General features: G+C 44.2%; 1 protein-coding gene across 1 annotated transcript; it reads right to left on the reverse strand.

Moving 5' to 3' along the window:
- Positions 1 to 992: 992 nt before the first annotated feature.
- On the reverse strand, positions 993 to 11,005 carry pprc1 (PPARG related coactivator 1). The gene is made up of 14 exons (XM_084020551.1): positions 10,845 to 11,005; positions 8,520 to 8,615; positions 8,243 to 8,392; positions 7,984 to 8,064; positions 5,913 to 7,881; positions 5,711 to 5,764; positions 4,745 to 4,805; positions 4,411 to 4,478; positions 3,405 to 4,137; positions 3,106 to 3,309; positions 2,915 to 2,975; positions 2,706 to 2,827; positions 2,274 to 2,425; positions 993 to 1,458 (listed from the first exon to the last, which is right to left on the reverse strand). The coding sequence occupies exons 1-14, from the start codon at positions 10,923 to 10,925 to the stop codon at positions 1,358 to 1,360; spliced, it is 3,933 nt and encodes a 1,310-aa protein (XP_083876677.1). The 5' UTR covers positions 10,926 to 11,005; the 3' UTR covers positions 993 to 1,357.
- Between the last annotated feature and the right edge of the window lie 111 nt (positions 11,006 to 11,116).

Here is an 11,116-nt window from a genome sequence, read left to right on the forward strand (position 1 = left end):
ACCGTGCAATTGCCGCTAACATGCAATTATTATTTTTTTATTCCCAGTGGTACATAATTTCGCAATTACGATACATAGTTAAACAAATAACCTTGGAAAAGTACTCGGCCTGAATTATTTGCGGTGGAAGCAGATAATAGTAGTAGTATGAGTTACTATGGTTAATATTTGTCGCAGAATTCCCGAACTTAGTGCAAAAGTTCAGATAGCACCCATTGACTCGCTCTTTGTAGTGACTGTGTTGAACATCTCTACAGCTTTCTAATGTATTGAGATTCCAGTCCATATTAGGAATGCAGCTGAGCTCCGACGCCACATTCAAAAAAGGGAGGGGGGAGCTGCTGCTCATTAACGGTGACCTGAGCCAGTCAGCAAAACACACATGCTTTGTTCTAAAAGAATAGGATACGTCGCATTATAATTTGTCATACTTATCCAGAACTTCCAATACAGCAAGAAACGCCACAAAGGAAGCATGACGTGCAGTGGTTAATGAAAGCCAGCGCACGCTGGTCCTTTTAACCTTAAAGTGCCTTCTTCACATTAGACATTTTTAGTGTAGGAAAATCACGTGCGTTACCAATATCGATCCTGCTGGCTCTGTTCTACCGAGTGTCCCAGTCAGCCATAACATGGGACAGTGAGCCAATTAGACCCCTAGATAGTTTGGCATGTCATAACAGGAGACGCACAGGTGTAATTAATACAATTAATATAAGTGCATTCCATGAAAGTGAGCTAGTTCCCAGGGATAGTTTGCATCGTGGCTCACTGGACACTTTGCAGTCATTAACATAATTGTGACATGAGCTTTTTGTGGGGTCAATTCATTTGCAGTGAATATGTTTATGGAAACAAAGCAGCAAAACATATATTTATACCTGTACTTCTGAAAAAGGCCCATTACTCTGTGAAAAAAAGTGTTTTTAAAGAAACTAGACAAAAGCATTGCAGACACACAAGATGAAATAGAAAAAAACAATGTATTTCAGGTTGTTTTTATTTAGGTTTGCAAGTACATTTAATGCATTACAAACTCTCCCAGCAATCAGGGAGCTCCATCCCACTTGCCTTTCCTCTTTTAAAAATGATTCTCTCCATACAATTCAAATTTGATTATACATTTAAATAAACTTTAAAAAAAATTATTTAATTTCTCTTATTCCATTTTTTTTTCTTTTACTACTTTCATTACAAATCTTCACTTCAATAGAAGGTGTTAGCTTGCAGAAACAAAATTAAAAAAAACAAAATAAAATCTAATGCAACAACTAAAATGTAAAGACAGTGTTGCAGGTGAGGAGCCAACCGTTGGCTCTGAGGTAAGTGTCAGCTGCTTCCTGCTGCAGGCCTCCTGTTACCTCTTCTGATTCTGCTGGGCCTGCTTCAATAAAGTGTCGAAGTCTAGTGCATGATACTTGCCTTTCACAGGCACCGGATCGTACTCTCTACTCGAATCTGAAAAGAGAAGGGCAGATGTCAGCACTGAATCAAATTTTTATTTATTTAATTTATTTATTTTGATATAAAAAAGAGACCCTCCCAAATGCTGGGGACAACTTTTACATCTCCCAATATCTATCTCAATTTCTGAATTCTGCTTTTGCCAGAAAATCCTAAGTAATATTTGAACATAAGACAGGAAACATATCTTAAATTGAAAATCTTATAGTGTTTTTGTCAATGGAAACCGTCAATTTTAAAGACGACATAGGTAGTTTTACATTTAGTTCTCTGTCAGAAAGGGCTGTAAAGATGAAGGTGAAAATATTCTAAATGGAGAATAAACTAAATATGGATATTTTGTGGGGGGGCCTCTTTTAGGTGGCTAAAATAGGTTCTGCTGCTGCCTCCATCCATCGCAGTAAATTACTTTCATCTCGTCTTTCTCCAAACTGACTAATATAATTGACTGTAGGTAATATAAGAAGTACCTCTTACAAGTCCACTTCAAATAATCCAAATTATTGCTATAATATTCTAGGTTAATATACAGTATACTTTTGATGATTAAAATTGTACATTTTCCCCCTCTTAAAAACAAGCAAAAAGCACATTAACGCACACGTATCAAAAACACTAAATTTTACTTTCTTACTGCATTGAGATTCCCCCCCTAATTCGTGATTGGCTGTAGTTCAAAGTACAATGGCACACAGCTGCATTTAGAAGTGTATCAGGATGAATTGCAGCCAATATATTCAATCTTCTCCAAACCACCAGCATTGTGGGTAAAGGCTATAGGAATTTTGTGTCTGTTGATTTATGCGTACCCAGATCAGCATAGTTGGATTTGCAGAACTGTCTCCTTCCACCAAAACAGAGATCAAATGGCAGCTCGTCAGGCTTGCGCAGCTTGCTTCCATTCTCGATGGCCGTGAATGCATTCTTGGTGTCGTAATACGTCACAAAGCCATAGTTGTCCCTGTGACAGAAAACCAAAAGCATCAGCTTGTATTCATTCTCCGTTTGTCAGAGGACGAGTGAAGGTCATAACAGGTCAGGTAGTTTTGAGCTGTGACTTGAATTTAAAAGAGCGTCCTGGGGGTGTTGCCAGGAGGCTCCAGTTATGAACAAGCCTGAATTTGCTTTAGCACTGACGCTTGGCCTAAGAGGTCACGGGTGGGACCAACAAGGTTCAAAGACAGTGCAATTTTCTCATATAATAGAAAATAATCCCTTAGAATAGCAGTTTATGTACATACCCATGATCTCTAAAGTGCAGGGTGCATTCTTCAATCTCGCCAAAGAAAGAGAAGCGCTCTTTAAGTTCATTTTGGGTCATCGTTCCCCGAATTCGACCAACGTAAACAACCCGCCGCTCCTCCTAAGGGAATAAAATAGTCGATCAGATGATTTATGGTTACAATACTTTGCTACGAGACCAGAGTAGTCGAGAGTAAAATTTACTTACAATGGCTTTCTCCTTGCGTCTCTTCACCTCCTCCCCATTTTGTTTTTCACTAGGACCATATCTGCACATCCAAGACACAATGAAGCCTTTAGTCATCTTTATAAATCACTTGGCAAATATTTGCTATTCACAATCAAAACATAACAAATCCATATAAAAGACCAACACCGAGATGGGCATCATTTATATACCTGTACACGGTCCTGCTGCTACTCCATTCTGCTCTTCTCTGAGGGGAACAAGACCGCGACCTGGAGCGACTCCAAGAGCCAGAACGGGAGGAGGAATAAGAGTACCTCCTCCTCCTGGGAGGGGAGCGGGACACAGAGGGGGAGGACCGAGAGGAGGAACGGGATGAGGAGCTGGAACTACTCTCGGAGTGACCGAGGCGATACCTAGAGAGCAAAAAGGAAGGAATGCCAGTGATGAACAAGGGAAATCAGAAATGGTGATCAAGATGCTGCATGAATATCCTGACTGTGGGCCGAACCTCTTTTTAGATGGAGAGTGAGATCTAGACCGGGATCTAGAGGAATGGGAGTCTGACTCTGAATCGCTGGACATGGGGCTGGGAGAGCGATGGGAACGTCTTTTTCTAGACCGGCCTCCAATCCTCTCTTTGGGACTAGATCTGGGGCTGGGTGTGCGAGAAGCGGTATGTCGGCGGTAGGACCTCTCAAAAGACCTTCTGCTGGGGATTCCTTCTTTAACAGTGGCATCAGTCTCCTGCCGAGCAGGCGAAGCGTCAGGAGTCTCGAGGACAGAGCTTCTCTCCATCCGATAAGTCCGGTGATCCAGGGGTTCCCTCAGTGGAATCTCTTGCGTTTTGGTTCTAACTGCATGGTTTGTGGTAGAATGGGCGGATGACGCCGGGGCAGCTGGGGGTGTTTGTGTAGTGGTTGTAGTGGGTTGCCTGATGGGTTTAATCGTGATGAAAGACGGCTGTTTGACATTCCAACGCTTGCCTGGCTCACCGGTGGAAGGGCCGTTGCTGGGAAGGCAATAGTCATGGTCCATGCATGCCAGCTCAGGGTCCACAGTGGCAGCAGCAGCAGGAGTGGGGATGCTGCGGGACCGGACTGAGGGCAGAGGCCGGGCTTCTATCTGGATAACCTTGGAGGGGCTCGCTTTTAAAGCCTCGGCTGCCTTGCTCTTTCCCAGTAGGGCCACAGGGGCCAAGGGTTTCCACATCTGGTGGGGAGGAGTAGCTGGAGGAGTCAAAGCTGGAGCAGAGGGAAAGAATGTGCACCACAATTACACCCCACATTCAAGAGCAGTCGGGCATCCGTGTTGCAAGGTTCATGTTGTAGTATTTCACATAACCATATCCAATTGCTTGAAGAACAGAAGCCACTCAAAGTCAGAAGGAAATGGGAACACTTCTAAATGTGCACATTTATAAAAGATAGAAATCTATTTAAAAAAAAACACTTTTTCTTTGTTATTTTACCGATTTATCTTAATGGAACCAACTCAAAGTCAAAATGTAGAATTACCTGCAGTACTTGAGAGGTCATTAGCTCTCACACGCTCCACAGCTGTTTTCTCTGGAGCCAACTCAACACTGTAAATAGAGCAAAGCGTCCGTTAGTTTATCACTGGTAAATAGCGTAGCTAGCACCTCTTGATTAGAGTGCAAGTCTAGAAAAGGAAAACGTGTACACGTCAATATCTGAAGAGGGCCACCACACTGGCCTGACAAAAGCAGGGTTTGCGGTAGGTCTTGGCAAAGGGTGCGTGTGTGTGTGCGTGTCGTTTCCACACCCACACACAGCAACCACGACTCCCATCGCGCACACAGAGCAGCTTGAAGGCTGTAGGGTAACTCACCTCGAGTTTCCTACAGCTGCTGCTCTACCAGAGACCTCCAGCACACATTGCTCCTCTTTGGCTGAAGAGAGAAGGAACATGGAAATAAGTGCATCAGCACAGGGAATAACAAAACAAACTGAGCAACACACACCAAGGAAAAGACGTTTACAATTGTGTCAATAAAAATTCTGCTTGGCTGAATTTTACAACCCAATGCATGTCAGGTGTATATGCAGTGTGAATCATTTGTTTTGCCCTAGAAATACTACATAGGAATTCACCAATTGGTCAGCAGTTACATTAGCCATAGTATGATGGTTCAATGATGAGCCCACTTGACATGAGTAATGCACATACAGAGTCCAGCTATTTTTTTAGGGCTAGTACATCCGCCCAAACAAAGCCAGCAGGGCGAGAGTTAAATGGATTTGCAGACGGGGCAGAATTCCAGCAGCTGACCAGACAAGAGCACAAAGCAGCTTCTCTGCCCCCCCGCAGCACCCATCTCTTAAAGGGGAATGTTTCAGTGGGGGGAAAAAAAACCTGCCATTTTGAACCATCTGAAGTACCTCTTTGATCGTTACACACACTTCTCTAGGAGGATCAGATAACCTTCAAGATAATATGAACAGCCCTGTGATAGCTGTGTTTGGTAGGTCACTGTTGTTGGACTATGGTCACACAACTTCACCGATGACCCACCTCTAAGCATACGCACAAGCTCTATAAATAAGCACTTTCTATTCCTTGAAATCTTTGAGTCGAAGTCCTCTAACCCACTACCGCTAAGCGAAGATAGCACTTCATTACCAAACCAGGAAAACGGATACTCTGACTACATTTAGCTTGGTACTAAATTATGTGACACATAAAGCTACTGGCCAGTACAACCCTAATGCCAGAAATAAGGTATGCAAGATTGTCAAACAAGGAATGGAAAGACAGACAGAATGGCTGCAGATAAAATAGGCCATTATTGATTACCTTGGGTTTCCTCAAACTGCTCCAGCAAGCTGGTCAGATCAGCAGCTTCAATACCTACAAAAATGATCATATAATGTATTAGAATACAACACATAAGTATACTTATTTAACAGATGAGACAGAAGAGACATGATACAGGCTCAATTAAAGTGACCACAGACAGGTGCATGATTAGTAATTTTAGTTTCCACCTTGAGCTCACCTATCTCAGTGGTGAAGGCCTCAATCAGCTCCTGTGTGTGACTTTTTGCCCTTTGGGGTTTCACTGGTGTAGTGGCTCCGATTTTAGTTTTAAGTACAACAGGTACAGCCTTTAGACTGGCTGTGGGTTTGAAGAGCTTGCCATTAGATGCGATTGGGTTACTTAATGACACAGAAGCAGGAACTTCAGGCATCTTCTGGGCCACGACAACAGCCTTCTGGGGGGGACTGGGCGCAGACACAGTTGCAGCGGTGGGTTTGATTGCATCTGCAGTGGTTTTGAAATGGGGTTTAGGGAGTTCTATGGATTTAGGAGATGCCGATTGAGATGTTGCAGGAGAGCATTTCTCATCAGCTGATGACATGGACTGAGAGACAGCTGGAGACCTTGAGCTCTCAGGCACAACAGGTTGAGAAGCGCTGTGTTGATGTGTGGGTAAACTGCTCACTGAATTAGGGGCAGGAGCCGAGGGCTTTTGGGGAACAGAGGGCTTGGAAGGTTCGGGTGTCGGCTGAGGTTTAGGAACAGCAGTAACCTTGTTGGACGAGGAACCGAAGTATGCCGGTGGCACCAACAGCGCCTCAGGGGTGGGTGGTGCGCAAGGTCCCCTAGGCTGCCAAGCAGGTCTGATCTCCTCCACTTCTGTTTGGGGGGTTGGGCGTCGAGGATCCTTGGGGCAGGGGTCAGGCAGGCAGGGAATGAGGGAAAGCTCTTTAGGAAGCTCTGGAAGGCTGGGCCATTTGGTGCTGTTGTCGTCTTGTTTTTCCACCGGAGCTGGCTTTTTCTGCTGTCGGAGCCGCCGGTACTCCGCTAGACTTAGTGATTTGGGCTTTGGCTCTGAGACCACTTGAGCCACAGGGGCGGGGGGTTCACTTACAGGCGGTGTCATCTGGGGTGTTGGGGAACTAGAAGCAGCTGCTGGGCTTTCTGAAGACACTGGGGGCGCAACAGCAGAGGGAGTTCCTGATGACTGTTCTGGCTTCTCAGAGGCAGAGTCTGGCTGTTTAGGCATTTCCTCAGGCTGCTGGGACCTCACTGCAGTGGGTGAACAGCTTGGATGACTCTTTTCAGGCCTATCATTCAACAAAGCCACATCCCGTCCGGTTGCCACAGATGTGGAAACTTGCACATTCATTTTCAGTTTTGTAGTGGTGATTTCGGTTTGTGTTTCAGTTTGGCATGGATTCAGTTTCTTAGGTTTTACAGAGGAAGAAGCTGTAGATGAGCCAAGAGAAACCTTTGACACTTTGTGTTTCTTCTCTTCTTTGACTGACCTCTTTTCATGCTTTTTGGGAGATTCCTGCACAGTAGTTCTTACTGTGCCACTCCTAAGGACCCTTCCCTCCACAGGTTTGGGTTGGCTCCGTTCCTTGCATTTCTTTTTCTTTTTCCTCCGGGAGTGGCTTCTCTCTTTTATCTCTTCCTTGTGCGTCTTAATACTCATTTTATCCTTCACATCTGAACACAGGTGTGGTGTGACAGGGGCTGCAACTTCCACGGGACCCTCATCTTCATCGTCAACAACAATATGTTCTGAGCTGTCAGAGGCCACATCTTCGGCTTCATCTGAGACTTTCTGCTCATTTTCTGAGCACTGCTCTTCAAGTGGAAGAGAGCCTGGAAGCTCCATGTCTGGGATGGCCAGGATGGGTTCTCCATTTTCACCCTGGTCCACAACTTCAAGTAAGATGCCTCCTTCGGGCAACATCTGTTCCCCCTCGTCATTCTCCATACAGATGGTCATACAGTACGGGTGCATATGCCTGACCAAGTCCCCCAGGCTAACTGAAACACCATCTTCAACCTCCTGGTCAAAGTTGACGGGAAGAGGGAGGGTCAGACCTTCCCAGTGTAGCTGGTCACTGTCAGGGAATGAATCATGACTCACTGGGCTCAGAGTGAGGGAGCCATCTTCCTCTTCCTCCCCATCACTTCTCTGGAGAGAGTTTGCCAATATCCTGGGAAGGCTCTGAGTACAGAGAGGGAGTAAAATATACACTTCAGAAACATGTTCGCTTTACATTCATTCATTTATAAGTTCATATATACTGTTTTGTGTGAGAAACGCTACCTTTCCAGTTGATACGGTTCTGGTGTTACATAGTGTGTCTTTGTCTGGAGGGGAACGGGACAAACACAGCAATCTCCTGAGCTGGAGTGTGAAAGAAATAAAAACATCACAGGTTAGTTTATTGTTTGCGTGTGTTTTTTTGTATGTATGTATGTATGTGTCCACGTGTAGGACAACATGTCCACACGTGGTCCTTGGATTTTGAGAGCAAGTATCTGTGAGACTCTGTGAGAGTTATGTACGACAGCTGGCCACTAACCGGAGAGTGTTCCCTGCCCTTCTGACCCGACAGCAGGTCTGAGTCGGGCAGTGTGTCAAATGGGGACAGGTTCTCATCATCCACATTGTCAAGGATCTCCGTCAGCGCAGTAAGCAGCGTGGCTTCGCACTCCTCATCTAGACCTTTAGTCTAAATACATCACATGGAAAGTAGGTCAATGGGGCAGCATAAACAAACAACTGCACAGTGCTTACACGTCATATATCTCTTATGCTCCCATAATACTTCATTTCAAAACACATGAAATTCATCTTGCCTCTATTGTTGGTGTGTCCTCAAAGATAGAAAGAATGGAGGGGTCTAGGCAGCTTTGAAGGGCCTCTAGTGTTTCTGCAGAGCTCAGCCCATCAGTCTAGAAAGGGGGAAAAAAAACACCTTGTTTGGTAAAAGTGGCAAAACTTAAAACATGATTAAGGCAAAAGAATATATAAACAATCTGCCAGCAGCCATTAACAAGTACATACTTGCTTTGTGGCTACATTGAATAACCACACTAAAAAGTTGAGGCAGTTGAAGAGATGTGACTGAAAACAACCCCAGTATTCTCACATAATAAAAAAGTAAAACCAATTCCATCAGCATTTTAAACATTTTAAAAGACTCACTCAAGTATTTATAAGATGACATTATGTCACGACAATATGATGATATTAAAAACGAGTGTCTATGCCCCCGTAAAGCACTGTAGATGTGGGGGGTAATTAGGGGTCTGGGACTTCAGTTAAGCATCTGTTACACCATTCCTGTAGTGTCATATATGAACCTCTGGGCTGGATTTCCATTACAACAAGAAAAACAGTGTTGTACAATGTAAATATATTCCTTCCTTCCTTTTCCATTTTCAATCTAACCAGAGAACATTAAAAAAATGTCGAAAAAAAGTGTAGTCTGTGTAAATGTTGGACGGAGAAATAGGTCAACAGCTTATTTATTTGTTGTTGTTGACGCTGGGAGTATGCCCACGTTTAAATTAGGTATTTGAAAAGGAAACCTCAGATGACAAGAGAGAGTGCATCCGTTTTTAGATCCAGCTTGAAGAAAATACCAGAGGCATCTTCCTATAATATGAAATAAACAAGACGATCTGAGCAATGTATACTCACATCAGCAATATAAGTTACAGCTTTATATAAATATTTATATAGATGATTTAATTCATAAACAAAGATGACACATTTCAAGAGAAAATATTTTAAAGTCTGAAATACGTACATTTTAAATGCATACATAAAAGAAAAATTCAAAAGAAATGCAATATATAGTTATAGGCAAGATACTATGGGACTATAGGCTCACTTGCTGTACAACAACGCTTCAGATTTGGATCATACACATACCTACACTAAGCCCAGCAAACAGGTACCCATATATAAGCAAACATAACTGATTACATTATGCACTTTGATCCAAAAACACAGCAGTCTCTTATAGAGACCCACGTGTTGCCTTCCACACATGCACGCACAGTGCGCAGACATGTTGGATCCTGCCTCACCCCGTCCAATGGGAGGCCACCTAGCCCACGTGTTGCACTACAACAAACTCGAGCAGGGCCCCTGTCTCTTCTCCTATCCTACACTTTAGGGAAGAATTGCCAACTGGTGAGCAATATTTACAGGAACATATTTAAACCAAACTAATGTAAGATGGTATTTTATAAAACTCTGCGGATAGGTGTGTGTGTGTGCGCGCGCACAGATTGGATTGACCGTGCCCTGCTGCGCATGTGCGAACTGAGGGATGCCAACATGTGATTCCCCACGACTAAACCACATGTGGAAATACACACAGGCTTTGAATGAAAACGTGGTATGCTGCTGCTGCTGCAGTGCCGGGGATGAATGAACCAGGTGCCTGTATGCGTGTTTAACTGTACTGATTGCAGCCATTGTCTAAATATAAAAGAACGTATTCAATGTATGCATCATCACTGACTTGATGACACATTACTGCAATCTGCTGGCACGGAGCCTGTTAACTATTTAAGACGAAATTAACGTAAAAAGCACTGTATCCACGGTAAAACAAGCAGCACACATCCACCCTGCAGGGAGGAGAAAGCCCCTGACGAGCATCTTGCAGTGTTTGTAAAAACGCGTGTTCGATCCCAGCAGCACACAGAGTCCTTTTGCACATTGTTGGAGCTTTAAATGCGCACTACCCATATTTACTATACACGCCAGACCGACTGCCTATACAAATACACAGCTGTCACTTTACCCGTTTGAACCACTGTTTATTTTAGGGGAGAGGAAATCTGCGTCCACTAACCGGCTACACTTAGCTAGCTAACACTCAGCCCAGAATGCACCACCAAACGTGTAACGACGCGTTATACATGATTAGGAAAATATGCCACAACGTGACATCTAGCTGTTATCGTCACAAAACAATGAGTCGTTTTGTTAAAAAAACAACAAAGAAATAAGTTTTACTAGAGATACTATGGTGGCATCCACGTGTCACTTTTCCATGCGCAGTGTGACGCTCGTACAGACAACACGCTTCACAGAAACGCACACAAAACTAGTAACAGTGGGGTTGCGGGACGGGGAATAATGTGTGTATCATTTTGCGTTACCTCGTCTAGTGTGTCCATAGAGAAGAACTCCATGTTGCAGGCAGTTAAAGTCTCCTCGCCTGCTCCCCACCGCGCCGCCATCTTGCAAGTACACTCCCTGCCCCGACTCTTTTCCGAATGAAAAGTAGTGAATCGCGCATTGGAGGAACAAGCAAGCCGGTAGGAGACACGTGGTCCCAACATTCCCGGCAAAATGACGCTAGGTGACGCCGGAGGTGAGGGGTCACGTTTTGTGAACACGTTTGTTTGTAGTTCTGTCCGGAACCGTTGAC

Source organism: Eutrigla gurnardus (genome assembly GCF_963514095.1).
Source record: "Eutrigla gurnardus genome assembly, chromosome: 11".
Classification (NCBI taxonomy): Eukaryota; Metazoa; Chordata; class Actinopteri; order Perciformes; family Triglidae; genus Eutrigla; species Eutrigla gurnardus.

Coding starts and splice junctions, on each gene's coding strand:
- pprc1 (XM_084020551.1), bottom strand. CDS start 10,925: ATGGCGGCGCGGTGGGGAGCAGGCGAGGAGACTTTAACTGCCTGCAAC. Junction 5,765..5,912: donor GGCCTTCACCACTGAGATAG/GTGAGCTCAAGG, acceptor TCATTTTTGTAG/GTATTGAAGCTGCTGATCTG. Junction 4,138..4,410: donor TGACCTCTCAAGTACTGCAG/GTAATTCTACAT, acceptor CCTCTGCTCCAG/CTTTGACTCCTCCAGCTACT.